General features: G+C 35.2%; 1 protein-coding gene across 1 annotated transcript; it reads left to right on the plus strand.

The window, feature by feature from the left end:
* The first annotated feature begins 1,272 nt into the window (after positions 1–1,272).
* Positions 1,273–5,075, plus strand: LOC112791944 (cyclic dof factor 1). The gene is made up of 2 exons (XM_025834996.2): positions 1,273–1,875; positions 3,356–5,075. Exons 1-2 carry the CDS (start codon positions 1,708–1,710, stop codon positions 4,544–4,546), a joined length of 1,359 nt encoding a protein of 452 aa, XP_025690781.1. The 5' UTR covers positions 1,273–1,707; the 3' UTR covers positions 4,547–5,075.
* Positions 5,076–16,402: the final 11,327 nt, after the last annotated feature.

Consider the following 16,402-nt stretch of genomic DNA (forward strand, 5'->3'; position numbering starts at 1 on the left):
CATTTTTCATCTCTCTAATAGTTTTGACTAATTATTAATTTCTGTAAAAATAGAGCTGAAAGTATCTATCCTATACAAAACAGCAAGATTTCATACAAAAAGTCCAAACATTAAAATGGTGACTTTCAAAATGACGCAGTGAGAGACGTCATAACGAGGTAGAGAACACAATATCAGAGAGGAGAATAGACACGACGACAGAATTGTGGAAAGGAACGCCACGAATATAGAGAACGGCACGGTGAGGGTAATAGAACGGTGAGTAGTGACAATGCGGAGAGATGGGAGAGACGGGAGAGTCGCGAAGGAGTGGCTGCAGAGAGGTTGGATGGAGTATGGATGACGTTGGAGATATATGAACTAAAGAAGGGTTATGCAAACGAGGATTAGAATTTTGAGTCTCTCTCTATATGGCATGCGAAATAACTAAAAAACATATATGAGAAATAAACTATTAAAGACAATTAAGCAAATTTAGAATTTTTTAGGATTAACGGGGACAAGACGGAAATTCCCTTTCGGGTCCCCGCGCCTGCCTCGGGAAAATTTCGTCCCCCATCTCCATCCCTGCGAAAAAAATTCTCCACAGTCGAATTTTCATTCGAAGTAGTCCCCACAGAAATCTCCCACATCTAAAAAAATTTTGCCATTTCTAGAAAGACGGAGACAAGTCCTAAAAATTTGAAAGATATCTTATAAATAAGGGAGTTAGACAATTTTTTTCTTCAGGAAAATAAAATTTTTATATATATATTTTTTACGATGTCTTTTAATTTAACAAATTAAATATTAATTCATTATAAATTTGAGTTACAATTAAAGATTTATCGTTCAATAATAAATTATTATATACTCAAAACTAAATTCAAACAAAAAATATTTATTTAAATAAAAAAATAAACTGAGTATACAACCAATCTAATTTAATTAACAACTTTATATATTAGGCTATTCTAAAACAAAGAAAATAATACAACAAAAAAATTTTAATTTTTTAATTAAGCTAATATGACTTATACATAATAAAAAAATATAAATACAAATAATAATCAGTATCTTATAACCAATTTCTTCTCTCTATATGAGTTAAATTCAAGATTTACTTAACTCTAATCACAATAGTTTAACGGGTCTAGAACTCATTTAAAAGTTTTTATTAAAAAGAAAAAGGTAAAAAATAAATACATAAAAAATTGAGAGTGCTGACATGGATTGAAAAAGGGTGGGACAGAACAGCACTATCTTTATAAGCAATGTGGGGGAATCCAACAGCACACAAAGATCTCATAGGCCACAAGAACTTGTGGCTCACAATTTTCTTTCCTTTGCTGAAGTGGCAACCAATTTTTTCTTCTGCTAAATCTTTTTTTTTTCTTTGGGGAAAATAAAGCCTCCAAAACCACTTCACCTATTTTCTCCCCTCTCTTTCCCCCCTCTCTCTTTCTCTGATTTTTCTCTCTATTCCTCTGTCTTTGCTCTTAAACACTATTCATTATCCATTTTTCGTGTGAATTTAAGTGAGCATAAGATACTAGAGTTTTACGAAACACACTTCCTATTTCTACAATACACACCTCCTATATATCCATGTCTATGTTTTAAATTTTACTCTTTTTATTTTTCTCCCTTTTTTTAAGAGAGAGAGAGAGAGAGAACAGAGATACTCCTGAAACCTGGAACCTGATCATCGGTAACACAACCTCAGGAATGTCGGAAGTTAAGGACCCGGCGATAAAGCTTTTTGGGAGGACGATTCAGCTGCCACTGATCCCCAATGACCCTTCTCCACCACCACCACCACCTCCTCCTCCTCCATCTTCTTCTTCTCCACCAACTGAAGTTGAAGTGAGTTCTGTATCACAACCAGAAACAGAGGTATGTGCCAATTCATTTGTGTTGTTTTCCTCTGCATATATGATAGCGACCCATTTTTCATAAGGTCCTGATTGTTAATGGGTTCGTTTTAAATTTGGAAAAAGTTTCATTCTTTGCCAGGTTTCAATCAATTGAATTAAGAGGTCTTTGCTGCAATTTTTAATGGCTAGTTTCAGGATTTAATTTTTGTTTTAATTAAACTTAAAATAAATAAACAAGAATTTTTTTGGCATGATCATGGATGGATGGATGGTTGCTGAATTTCTTCAATCCTTTTTTATTAAGTAGTGGCAACAGTTCATTGTGGGGTTCCTGTCAGAGAAATTGGATCCAGTTCCATTCTGGAATATAAGCTTGAGAATATATATATATATATATATATATATATATATTATGTGGTTTGGCTTGCTTTGCTTTTATCAATTCTCTCTGCAACCCCTTGTTCTGTTTTTAGTACCGGAAAGTGAGTTAAGTTCTCAGGTTCTACTGATTTTGATCCTAAAATAGTTGATTGGCAAATTCAATATATATTTTTTTTCAATGAAAAAAAATCCTAATCTTCATTTATATTTATTAGATCTCTTGCAGCATCCAAGAGGTTCTATTGATATTTTTAGTAATTGGATTTCTTACTTTACTAAGCTCTTGTGAAGTTGCTTTTCACGCCATGAAAATCATCAAACTTGGGGAGCTAAATTATTTTCGATTGGCACTTTTGGCCATTATTAAATTCCTTTTTTGGTTTCCAAATAAGAATTGTCCAAATGATCTGTAACGCTCTGACATCACAGGGGGGATTATTTATAGAATATGTTGGATTTATTTATTGTACGGCCGTTCTTTTCTATATTTATTTTTCCTTTTCGGCCCCCAAATATTCCACATAACTTTCTTTGCTTTGTGTGCTATCTCTCTGCATTTTCGTGTGATCGTGTCCTTTTCTGACTTATAGTATTTATTAGGTTTAATGTTTGCATAAACCAAATATTATTAAATTGAATAATTTTACCAAACCAAATTATTATTATTATTTGAGTTGTTCTCCAATAAGCCAGTGAGTATGTTCTATAGTCAGTTTCTCTCCTTGTAAGTTGTAACCTCTGTCTCCTACCAAAGATTCCGTTCTGCTTCCCAAGTTTACTTTTTATTGAATGATTTTTAGGGAGAATTCCACACTTAAGTGGTTCATTGATTCTCTACAGTGCACTAATCACGTGAACATATAAGGTTTCATTAATTAATGGAAGTAACATTTAAATTTATTAGTAGTACTAACTAGGAAGGACAAACCAATATCTCATGATGTGGATTCACTAACCTGTACTTTGAACTTAAATTTTCTATGTTATAATTTAGGCCTGGTTATCGAATTAAACATAGCTAAGTGGTTAATGTGCTGTGTGTTTAAATGATAAATACCAATATTTTCCTTTTACATGTGTGTATATACTATTGCTTATCTTAGTCTTTATTGTTTAAGGAACCATCAAAGAGAGAACTAACCTCAACACAAGATAAAGAAACCACAGAGGATTTGAAATCTCCCACAACAACATCTTCAGGCATATTTGAGAACCCAAAGACTCCCACAAATGGTGGAGAACAGAGTGAGACCAGTGTTTCTCAAGAAAAAACTCCCAAGAAACCGGACAAGATACTTCCGTGTCCGCGATGCAACAGCATGGACACCAAATTCTGCTACTACAACAATTACAACGTCAATCAGCCGCGTCATTTCTGCAAGAACTGTCAGAGATACTGGACTGCCGGAGGAACAATGAGGAACGTGCCAGTAGGCGCTGGTCGCCGAAAGAACAAAAACTCTGCTGCATCGCATTATCGCCAGATAATGGTCCCGGAGGCGCTTCAAGCAGCTCACCTCAATGCCCCCAATGGACTACACAATGCTGTCTTGACCTTTGGCCCAGATTCTCCTCTTTGTGATTCCATGTCCTCTGTATTGAACATTGCAGAAAAAGCCACAAATGGTGTTGTAAACGGGTTTCATGCACCGGAGGCAGCAACTACTTTTGTTTCCTATGGTAGGGATGATGATGGGAATGATCACTCAGTAGGAGTTTCTGGTACAACTTCAACTTCATCAGAGAGGAGAGGCCATGCCAGCTCTCATGAATCGGCGGATAAAAGAGTCGAAAGTTTCCCTCCTCAACTAACTTACTTCCCAAGTAATTCTCCATGGCCGTATCCATGGAATTCGCCAATGCCTCCTCCTCCTCCCACATTTTGCCCTCCAGGCTATCCTATGTCGATATACACCACCCCTTCATACTGGGCATGGAATATGCCATGCATCTCACCCCAATCTCCGGCCCCTGGTTCCGGCCCAAATTCGCCGTTGGGGAAACACTCAAGGGATGGTAACATCATAACCCCGGCCAATTCGCAAAAGGAAAAGCCTAACACAGAAAGCAATAATGTGTTGATCCCCAAGACACTTAGAATTGATGATCCTAGTGAAGCTGCAAAGAGTTCAATATGGTCAACACTAGGAATCAAGAATGAGAAGGCCAACTCTCTCAATGGAGGAGGCCTCTTCAAGGCGTTCCCTTCCAAGGGTAACGACAAGAGTCACGTGGTCGAGGCATCGCCGATGCTGCACGCCAACCCTGCCGCCCTGACGCGGTCTCTCACCTTCCACGAGCGGACCTAGTTGAGGCATTACATCAAACACTACATGATCAAAATGGGAAAGTTGAGGTTATAATGTTATACCAGTAAAGTAAAAGCCTTAATCCTGATTTTTGCTGACACAAGTTTCTTGATTGACCAACATCTATGCAGGATTCTTAGGACAGCAATGGTGTTCTTTTAGCTTCTTCCATAGCTATAACAGCTTAACCCTGTATGAGTGTGCAGGTGTTTAGATATGTTGAGTAAATATCTTCAATGTACATATATATAATATAAATGTGAGACAAGGAGAAAACAGAGAAAAGAAAAGGAGATTCTTCCACTAAAATCCAATGGTTTAGAATAAATTTCTTAGTCTTCATCTAAGGCATGTCACTTGATGCTTTTTTTTTTTTTTTGAGGATTCTATAAATTATTTATGTAATTCCAAAGGATTATGACATTTATGAAGCTCCCCCCTGCCCCTATAGTTTGTTAGCTTCCATAATCAAAAGTCAAATATTAGTATAAAATAAAAATTCATTCTTATGTGAATGTGTTAACAAAAATAACTGTGTGAGATTGGATTTCTTTTCTCCTTAATATCTAATGTATTAAAAGTTAAATTTATAGTTGGATCTGGTAACAGTTATCTTATAAAGACTAGTAAATTATTTGTTTAGAAAAATATTTATCTTGAAATAGTCTTTAGTTTTAAATAAGTTTTTAATTTCTATAAAATATGTGATTTTTTTGTTTTGGTTCTAAAAATTTCAAAATTTTTATTTTAGTCTAAGATATTAGTTTATCTTTATTCCATTGAATATTAACGTGTCATGTCAAAACAAAAACTAGGACTAAAACTGGGAAGAAAATAAGTTCAGATATAAAAAATAAAGATAACAAGGCCAATTTATTTATTTATTTGATTAACAAAACAAGGAGAAAAGGAAAGTGTGTGTGTCTTTTCCTCTTTAGTTAAACATAGAAAAAAGAAAAGTGGGTTCCCCTTTGTGAAAATTATAGAAATGGAGATTGGAATGGTGTACGTTTTTTTTCCCTTCTATTTAATGATCACCAAAAAAGACAAAGTTGATAATTTAAATTCTGCTTTTTCAAAATGGAAAAAATCAACATTAACTTTCCACTGAATATAATGAATCAAAGTCATTTTCAATCTTCAGTGACAAAGCAATAGAAAGTTAGGTCTTGATGCTGCAACATGCCCACCTTTAGTTAGTGGGATATTAACCTCACTTTCCTCCTACTTTTCAGTTCAAACTCTTGTTGTAAAAAGTTAAATCTATATATAGTATCACAGGAAATTAAATACTATTATTACCAAAAAAAAAAGAAATTAAATACTATAAGAGTTTAATTTCTATAAACAATCACAATTTATTAAAAAATTACACTATCATTTATTTAGATAAATATATTTATGTAACTTTTGAAATATAATAGACAAAGCTTATTTACATTATCAGGGCATGTATACAAATTATTACTAACTTTTTTTGGCACTAAATTTCATAGACAATTGTATATAAAATCATGTTGGACCATGATCAGAATCAAGATATTAATGTTCTCCTTGATTGTTCTCTTTCCTTGTGTTGGTCTATGCTGGTCTAAAATCTTATTCTGTGACCAATTTTCTTTTGGTGACTGTTGTCGTTTTCATTTTTGGGAGGAAACCAGATTTGTTATGGCAAAATAGGATCAGCCATAACTCCTATTATTGAATCCTTGATAAGCTTCAATAATAGGGTGCTTCATATTAATCTATCTAAATTGTGGTACACTTTTTTCTGTAAAGTTTAACAATAAAAAATAATAATAAGTGATTTTCTTAATGATTAAAATTATAGTATTGTTTAAGGATATAACTGTAAGTCTGTAACATGCATATATAAGTCTTAATGAATTAAACAATAATCCCACCGTTTATATTGTTTTTCCATTTGGCCTATACCTATCTAGTTTTAATAACTATAAAAAAAAAATATTGGAGATGTTTCTTTTTTTTCTTTTTAATTTTGTATGAAAATATATGATAAAAATTCACATGAAATTATCTTCGTATGAAGTTGATAGTTAAAAATTATTAGATAATTTAATATATTTAATTAAATTGTGATGATTTTTAATTATAAATTTTACATGAAAATAATTGTATGTGAGTTTTTACTGATATATATTTGTATTGGTTGAAATTTTATTTTATTTTTTATGAAAAATTATTAACTTTTTTTTTTTTACTGAAATATATATTCCACCTTCAGAATTGTGCATGATTTTGTTCTTTTGTATATCAATTTTTAATTTCTCTGTGTCAAGAAAAATTGAATAGAACCTTTTGTGTTTAATAAAGACATGCAAGACTTAGTCAAATAATAACATGATTTTCTTAAATATGTTAGATAACTAAAAGCTTATAAAAGATACTGCAGACAATAAAACTACAAAACGAAAATATGACCCTTTAAACTTCAATAATTAACTTCACTAAACCTGAAAAAGCAATGAGTACGTGATTCCATAAAGAATTTTAACATTCAAAAAGTGGAGTTCCATTAATCATATACTATAAAACTAAACTTAGAATTGATGACTAATTAATATATATTAAAATAAAATAATAAAAAGATAATAATTACAAGTTGTATGTGAATGTATAATTTGACCTATTCGTTGTGTCAAGATCATATATTAAATTAATAGAACTTAAAAGCTTGCTTGTAGTTGGACTTCACTGGTGAGGATAAACTCGAATAAATGCCATAGAAGTCCAAACATTGTCCATAGATTCCAAAACTTGAAAGAAACAAGATAAAGCTACCCAACATTATCTTTTTCTCCGTTTTTCCCTTTTATATTAGCTACCTTCCATAGCTTTTTCAATTTCCTTTTGCCTTTAGTTGCAAAGCACCACTGTCTAATTATATTAATAGATTGTTAAAGCAAAACATGTATTTATTTACTTACTTTATTATTTTATTGAAATTATTTTTATAAGTATTTAAATGTTTTTTTGTTAAATTTAAAGTTGAATAGATGTAGATATGTTGGTTTAAATTAAATGTGAGTGAGAGAAGATGAGAAGCAAGTAAGAGATATTTGATATGAAGGGCAGGAGGCCACAAATTTACATGCACATGTTGGGGTTAGGGGACCCAATTATATTTGATATCATGTGGTACCATTTAATCACTTATGTCCCACCCTTTCGGCCTTCCTTTGATCCACTTTTCTGTTTGTTCTTCACTTTGCACTCTTATAAGCAAGGGCCTATATATGTTTCTCTTTGTACCCTAAGATAGCTATGTCTGCCAAAAACATATCCTATTTTTCGGCTTCATCAATTGCTTTAAGCTCTCATCTTTCATTGCTTCAATTCAAATATTTATTATATTCTTTTATAAATTCTAAAATCACATTTAAATTCATTCATCTAGAAATAAATTCTAAGTTGCAAATAATCTTTTTTGAAAAATTGTCACATGTAACACAAATATTAGTGTTTTACTATTTCATATAGTTGAATTAAATTACTTATGGCAGGGTACGGTTATGCATGGGGTTGATTAGGCTTGAATTTGGTTGAAATAAATAAGTTGTGGGATTTCAATAATGATTATGTCAAAAAAAGCAGCTTCATTTATTTGTGGCCAGAACATTCTTAAATCTTAATTCTGAGAGAAGAGAAATATGAATGAAGTGGACAAGTATAGCTATATAGGTTAGGGTAGGCTCTATACAATTAATGTGTAAATTTCGATTGTTAAAATATGTATTAGGTAGTGTATAAGATGAGTTCAAATTGAGTTAAAACCTGATGCCCTATTTCTTTAATTAAAGACTGCTAATAATAATAATGTAATTCTGAACTAATGCGGGTTAGTTAAAGCAAGGTTTTGAATTCGAGACCTTGTAAAAATACAACTACATATATAGTATTCTAAAACTCACCCATCATAATCAAATTAAGGGATAATTTTTAGACCAATTTATAGGTGTGTAGTAGTGCTTGTGGCAGGCATTGTAATAAATTAATTGTGAGCAGTGCGTCCGTACAGTCACTGAAATTGTTGTCCAATTAATATAATCAATTTGCTACAATGCAACAACTCTACAATTATGGGAGGGAAGTACTATCCTTAGTAGTATTAAAATTAAAAAGGCAGCTTTAAACATTTCTCGCTAAAAAAATGTGAAGTGCACCACCTTTATTGACATATATCTAAAAAAGAAAAAGACAAGCAAGAAGTCTATACAACTTTTTGGTAATTTGGAGCATAGCAACATATAATTGGTTGATTGATAGTGCGAATGCAATAGGATAATATTAATTCAAAAATATTATTCTTATATCAAAATTAATTACTAAAATTAATTATTAACATATTTATGTATAAATATATGTGAGTTAATTTTATTTTTAATATATATTTATATTCTAATATTTATTTTATACAAATAATTTATTTTAATGACTAATTTTAGTATACACATAATCTAATGAATACGCACTTTACATTTTACTTAAAGATTCTTAATTCACTGTTTTCATTGAGACTCGAATCCTGGGATGTGGTCTATGAGACTTACATATTTATACTAGCTTCGGAGCCACACCACACTAAGCCAAGTTCGTTAAATATATTTTATTTTATCAAAGTCAAATATTTTTTTAGCGGATTAATATTTAAATTAATTTCTAAATTTAAATTCGTCTCTAAATTTTTTTTAATTAAATTGATTATTTAATAATTATAAATTAATTATATTTGTTCTTCAGTTATTTTATTTATAATTTTCGTCAATGATTGATGATGTGAAATATTAACTGATAGTATATATGACACATAACATATTTAATTGTATTGATTAAATATGTTGATGAAAATCTATCAATTTAGTCATTAGATCACATTTAGAATAGAACTTTTGTAATTAAAAAAATGACTAAATTGATAAATTTTCATAAATATATTTGACTAACATCTAATTAGACATATCAGGTATTATATATGTTATCAATTAACGTTTTACAACATTAATTTTTGAAAAAAATTGATAATCGAGTGACTGGAAGATAAATATAATTAATTCGTAATCTTTAAAGGAATAATTTAATTAAAAAAATTTTCAAGAATAAATTTTAAAATTGTCTTATTTTTGAGGGACTAATTTGATTATTAACTCATCCTTTATCAAGTCACCAAAAAAAAAAACTCATCTTTTATCACTTGTTTTATGTTTTTTTTTTCTTTTTGGTAATGACTTGTTTTTATGTTTTCGGTCAACCAAACTGTCACATCTAAATATGGGCCAAACCTCTAATATCTGGGCTCAATCCTTTTTTCAATATCGGCTTCCATTTATTGATAAACTATTAGCACTTTTACCAAAAGTCCAAAAGTCACTATTGACCCAAACCTTTAATAAAAAAAAAACAAATGTTTGTTGTTTAAAATAAAAACAGCAACTAATATTTATTGTTGTAGTCTGTAGAATCCTTTTCAATATTGTGCCACATGCTAGATTGTTATAATCCATAAGCTGATTTCTCTATCTCTTTTTTTTTTTTTTTTTGAGATAAGAACTAGGGATAAACTGATTTCTTTAGTTTGCAGCACTATGGTGTTAGAGGAATGGTTCATGGAGATCGCACATTGTTGAATTTGGAAGATTTGTATTCTTTTTTGTTAGACAACGGAGCTTAAAATCCAAGAAAACTATCAGAAGGCTACTCGGGGCATAAAAACCCTAACCTTAGCCCAGGATTATTTTTATAAATTAAAAAAATTATTATTTCCAAAAAAAAAATAAAACAATATTATTTACCAAAATTGATTTTTTTTTTGGATATTGCATACAATTCATCACCAAATGAGTAGACGAACTGTGTTCGCCCAGTAATTAGATAAATTGCTCCTCAACCATGGGGAATTGGTTACAGCCCAACTTGATATATTTTGATACAATTTGAAATGTATTGCTATATTTTTATTTTTTAATTAATTAATTTATTTAAACAATTTAAAATTTTAAAATTATTAAATTTTGAATTAAAATTTAAATTAATAATTAAATTTATTTTGATAAAAAAAATAAATATACTCGTATTATTGAACTTTTATGATTAATTATATTAATTTAATTTTGAAAAAAATATTTGTTTGAAACCGTTAATTTTAAATTAAAAAATAAATATCCTTATATTATTTTTAAATTATAAATTTTAATTTAAAAATTTAAAATTAATACAAGTGTTTTTTTCTAAATTATTAATTTAAAACAATACGGATATGCTCATTTAAATAAAAAAATTAAAATAATATGAATATGTTTATTTAAATTTAGTAATTTAAAATTTAAAAATAATACTGTTACGGTGGGTAACCGGAGATTAATAGAATAGATGGTGTAGGTTGGCCCAATCGTCCGCGGAGGGTGAACTCCGAGTTGGTTTACACGCTGGAGCCTCCTTCCGACTTGTATACGTGGGTGAATGGGGGGTGGTACCTGCAGAGACACTCCGATGCCTAAGTCAGCAAGGGTGTTAGCAAGTCTAGAGAGTATTGGGTTTAGAGATACCTGAGGGATGTCAGTGTATTTATAGTGGTGAGCCAATAACCACCGTTGGAGTAGTGCCGTATCTTTAGGGTACTAACCGTCCCATTATCTTGGGGAGGTTAAGATATGGCTTTATGAAGCGGTTAGAGAGATTTTAGGGGCGGTTACTCATTTGAATGAGCGTTTATCCGCCAGCTAATCTCATATCCGACTTCTTTAGAGTAAGTCGTGGTCGATACCGACCTCTTATGTGAAGGTCGGTATTTAGCTAGGCTTAATCCTTCGGACTAGGCCTTTTATTTGGACCTGGGCCTTTCTCATTGGGCCAGGGTATGAACAGTGCCCCTACTTGAGCCCAAGATCTCTTTAGGGCTTGGGTTCAAGTATTTAACTCGGGTTCGTAGCCGACTTTCTTGGAGGAAACACGGGTTTTTAAACCGACGTGATTTTCGCGACCTTTTGTTTCTGACAGTTACGTCTATTCAAGCGTCGTGTCCGTTAGGGATGTGCTTAGGGATTGATGGCTTTGGTAACGGTGCACTCTCATTAATGGCTGCTCCGCTTTTACCATTATGCCCCTTAGCGTGTTTATAAATACTTTCCCTCTTTTTCATTTTTCCGTTTCCGCAATCTTTCAAACTTCTTCTTTCCTTGTTCGTGCTGCATTCTTGCGCTTGGAGACTTCTGCTTCTTCCAACCTTCACTTTTTGGATAAAGGTTAGCTTTGCTTCTTTTACGTCATGCCTTGTGTTTGCATGCTTTTGTTTTGTGGGTAGATAGGTTGGTCTGTAGATTTTGGCTTCGTATCCCCCCTCTTTAGGGACCGTATTTTTTGATTTTTTTTTCTTTTTTCTTTTGTAGGTTTCTGTCACCTTTCATAAAAGAAAATGGCTTCTGTAGATGTTCTTTCTCAGTGGGTTGATGTCACAGTCCTTGGGGAGGAACCCTTGGTCGACGCTGAGTTTATTACTCATCTTCGTACTCATCATAGGCTTTGCACTTCGGAGGAGGACGAGCCAAAATATGAGTTGATAACCCCGGGTCCGGAAGACCGAGTTTGTTTTGGGAGGGCCAATGAGGCGGCCCCTCATTTTTTCTTTATGTATGAATGTATGATCACCCGTTTGGGTGTTTTTCTTCCTTTTTCGGATTTTGAAATATCTGTTTTGCACCACTGTCGAGTTGCCCCTACTCAACTTCACCCCAATTCTTGGGGTTTTCTGAAGATTTATCAGTTTGTTAGTCACGCTTTGGACTTTCCGACCTCTTTGAGGATTTTCTTTTTTCTTTTTCATATGACTAAGCCCTTTAGTGGGCTAAACAACAAACAGCAATGGGTATCCTTCCGAGCCATACAAGGTCGGAGGATTTTCACCCTTTTTGACGAATCCTTCCATGACTTCAAAAATTATTTTTTCAAAGTACAAGCTGTAGAGGATCACTACCCCTTTATCCTGGATGAGTATTCTTCCCCTCGTTTTCCCCTTTATTGGCTGGAGGCCTCCCCTTGTGAAAAGTATGGTCTAGATGACCTGGACGAGGTGGAGGCGGCCATTGTGGGGTTTTTCCGAGAAGCGTGGGGGAGGGCCCCATACTTGGACACTAGGAAATTCCTCCAGGGGATGCCGACCTTTGTTCGGTCGCAACTAGGTAGTAAATGCATTTCCTATTTCCGACTTGTTTCTGTCGACTTGAGGTTTGCCGACTTGTAAATTTCGCTAATTATTTCTTTTGCAGATATGGCCAAGAAGAATGCACAGGAATCTTACCAGAGAGTTCAGGAGGCTAAGGCCAAGTCTCGGGCCAGGGCCGGTGGTGCCAGGGCAATCGTCTCTCCTCCTCCTCCTCCTCCTCCTCCTCAGAACGTGGGGACTCCCTCTCAGCCCATTGTGATTTCTTCTTCCAGCTTGACCCGACCACTTTCTTCTGCCCGACTTCTTCCTGAGCCAGAGAAGAAGAAGCGTTAGACTTTAGAGTCTGGCTCTTCTTTTGATGGTGGGGTTAAGGCGGATGCTCTTGCATTCGTCCGAAAGAACATCTACCCTCATATAAGCATGGATGATGTTTCTGTTCGAAACCACCTCACCATTCAGGCTGAGGAGAGTTTTCGGGCGGCGGGTGTTTGTGGCAAGCTTTTGGATATCTTTGAGAAGACTCCCCTCAGCTCTTTGGGGGTAACCTCGAAGGTTGAGGAGTTGGAGGGGAGGCTTCTTGCTTACCAGGGTCATGAGAGGGAGTTGAAGGAGGAGGTAGCTAAACTGAGGGCGGAGAGAGATAGCCTTCGGGAGAAGGAGAGCAAGCTGCGAGCTCAATGCAATATGGAGGCAAGTTTGAGGAAGACAGCACAGGAGAGTTATCAGAGTTTGTTTCAAGATCTTGTGTCTGTGAAGAAGGATTTGCTGAATTCTCGGAATGCGTACGCCGATTTGGAGGACTCTATCGCTGACGGTGCCGAGGAGTCTTGGAGGATTTTCTTGGAGCAAGTCAGAGTTATCGCTCCCGACTTGGATCTTTCTCCTTTACATCCTAATAAGGTGGTAATTGATGGCGCCATCGTAGATCCTCCTGTCCCCGTGGTTGTTTCCGAGTCAGAATTGAAGACTCGGGGGCAGAGGATCATTGAGTCCCCTCCTCGTTCTGCGGACGCTCCGAGTTCTTCCGTTATTCCTCCGACTTCCTCTTCCTCTCCTGTGGATGCCTCTCTCCCCGGTCCTGGTGGCGCTCCTCCTGACTCTGGTAGTGGTGACTCATCTGTTCTTCTGCAAAAATAATTTTTTATGGCTATATGGGGGCTCGGCCTGTGAGTCCCCCCTTTTTTAAACTCTTTATATGTTGTTTGGTGAGGTTTGAACGATTTTGGCCTTTTAAGGCCGCAAACAAAATATTTCAGCAAATGCCCTTTTTGAATAAGGGTTTTTAAATTAACAAAATAAATACCCTTTTTTGGATAAGGGTTTAAGTTACCTTATGTGTGTATGCTTTTCTAATTTTGATTTTTCAAAATCCTCTTGATCTTTTCCGAGAACCTTTCCTATTGGTTCGTCTGTTTTTCCGAACCTTTTTGTTTAAGGACTTTTAAGCAGCCTTTAAACTTTTTCCTAGGTTTTTCGATCTCTTTTTGTTATTCCTTACGCCCAACCATGTTTTATTGGGTTTTTACGACTTTAGGTTATTTTTGCGATGCGTTTTCCTCTTGCTCGGTTTGTCATTCCGACTTTCGAGTCGAAGTGTTTTCGAGCTTTCCTACTCGGAGTTTCGTCCCGACTTATGAGTCGGGTTGTTTCCGAGTTTGTCTACGATCGGCTTATATAACCTCTTTACGCCAACTTGTACCTCGTCGTTTTATCCTGATGACCATCTAGGTCAGTTCATGGGATTTTTACGTTTTGTCGAGCTTAAGTCGGCGCGTTTCGTAGAAAGACTTAGAAAAATAAAAAAGGACTTTATAAGAGATATTGTAGATGAAAAGATCTTTATTAATTGAGGAGGTACCTTCTTGCTACTAAGGGTTTAAATAGCCTATTTTCCCTTAGCCTCTACTATGATGCCTCGTTAAAAATCCTTCTCCAGAAAAAACCCTTTTGGGAAAAAATCATGAAGTTGGGAAAAGAGTACATCAGGGAGTAGAGTTCGCTTTAACTGTAGTACCTTTTCATATTACAAGCATGCCACGATCTTGGTAACTCAGTGCTGTTTAGGTCGGTTACTTTATAATAACCTTTTCCTAAAACTTCATTGATTTTGTATGGTCCCTTCCAGTTTGCGGCGAGCTTTCCTTCTCCTGATTTGTTGACTCCAATGTCGTTTCTGATTAAGACCAAGTCATCCGGGGCAAATGTTCTTCGAATGACTTTTTTGTTGTACCTTGTACTCATCCTTTGTTTTAATGCCGCTTCTCTTATCTGGACATCCTCTCGGACTTCGGGGAGCAAGTCGAGTTCCTCTTTGTGCCCCCGTATGTTTCCGACCTCGTCGTGGAGAGCTACCCTTGGGCTTTGCTCATTGATTTCTATGGGTATCATGGCTTCTACGCCATATACTAGTCGGAAAGGTGTTTCTCCCGTGGCGGATTAGGGGGTTGTCCTGTAGGCCCATAGCACTTGAGGAAGCTCTTCAGCCCAAGCTCCTTTTGCTTCTTGCAATCTCCTCTTTAGCCCTGCCAGTATGACTTTGTTGGCTGCCTCGGCTTGCCCATTGGCTTGTGGGTGCTCCACCGAGGTGAACTGATGTTTAATTTTCATACTGGCTACTAAGCTTCTGAAAGTGGCGTCGGTGAATTGGGTTCCGTTGTCTGTAGTAATGGAATAAGGTATCCCATATCTTGTGATGATATTTTTGTAGAGGAACCGGCGACTTCTTTGAGCGGTAATGGTAGCTAATGGTTCTGCTTCTATCCACTTTGTGAAGTAATCTATTCCCACGATCAGGTATTTGACTTGTCCTGGCGCTTGGGGAAAAGGACCTAACAAATCCATTCCCCATTTTGCAAAAGGCCATGGAGAAGTGATACTAATGAGCTCTTCTGGTGGAGCCACGTGGAAATTTGCATGCATCTGACACGGTTGACATTTTTTCACAAATTCTGTGGCATCTTTCTGCAAGGTCGGCCAATAGAACCCTGCTCGGATTACTTTCCTGGCGAGTGACCTTGCTCCGAGATGGTTTCCGCAGATCCCACTATGTACTTCCTCTAATACCTCGGCGGTTCTCGAGGTCGGTACACATTTTAACGATGGTGTTGATATCCCCCTTCTATAGAGGATATTTCTTACCAAGGTGTAGTGTTGTGCTTCCCTTCGGATCTTTTTAGCTTCTCTCTCCTCTTTGGGGAGGATGTCGAATTTTATATATTCGAGTAAGGGGTTCATCCATCCGAGGTTTAAACCGACTACCTCGAGTACCTCTTGCTTATCTTCTGTTTTTGCTATCGAGGGCTCTTGGAGGGTTTCTTGAATCAGGCTTTTGTTATTCCCTCCTGGTTTGGTACTTGCTAACTTGGATAGGGCATCCGCTCTGCTATTTAGATCCCGAGTTATATGTTTGACCTCGGTTTCTGCAAAGCGCCCAAGGTGCTCCAAAGTTTTTTCCAAGTACCTCTTCATATTAGGGTCCTTTGCCTGATATTCTCCGCTTATTTGGGAGGTCACCACCTGTGAGTCGCTGTATATCATCACCTTTGTAGCACCGACTTCTTCTGCCAATTTTAGTCCGGCTATCAAGGCTTCATATTCTACCTGATTGTTTGAAGCCGGAAATTCAAATTTTAAGGAAACCTCTATTTGGGTTCCTCTTTCATCTACTAATATTATGCCTG

This window comes from Arachis hypogaea, chromosome 13, assembly GCF_003086295.3.
Source record: "Arachis hypogaea cultivar Tifrunner chromosome 13, arahy.Tifrunner.gnm2.J5K5, whole genome shotgun sequence".
Lineage (NCBI taxonomy): Eukaryota > Viridiplantae > Streptophyta > Magnoliopsida > Fabales > Fabaceae > Arachis > Arachis hypogaea.

What these genes read in the sequence shown, in the direction of transcription:
- LOC112791944 (XM_025834996.2), top strand. Translation starts at nt 1,708, where the DNA reads ATGTCGGAAGTTAAGGACCCGGCGATAAAGCTTTTTGGGAGGACGATT. An exon ending in TATCACAACCAGAAACAGAG is followed by an intron (nt 1,876 to 3,355) that starts GTATGTGCCAAT and finishes TTATTGTTTAAG; the next exon opens with GAACCATCAAAGAGAGAACT.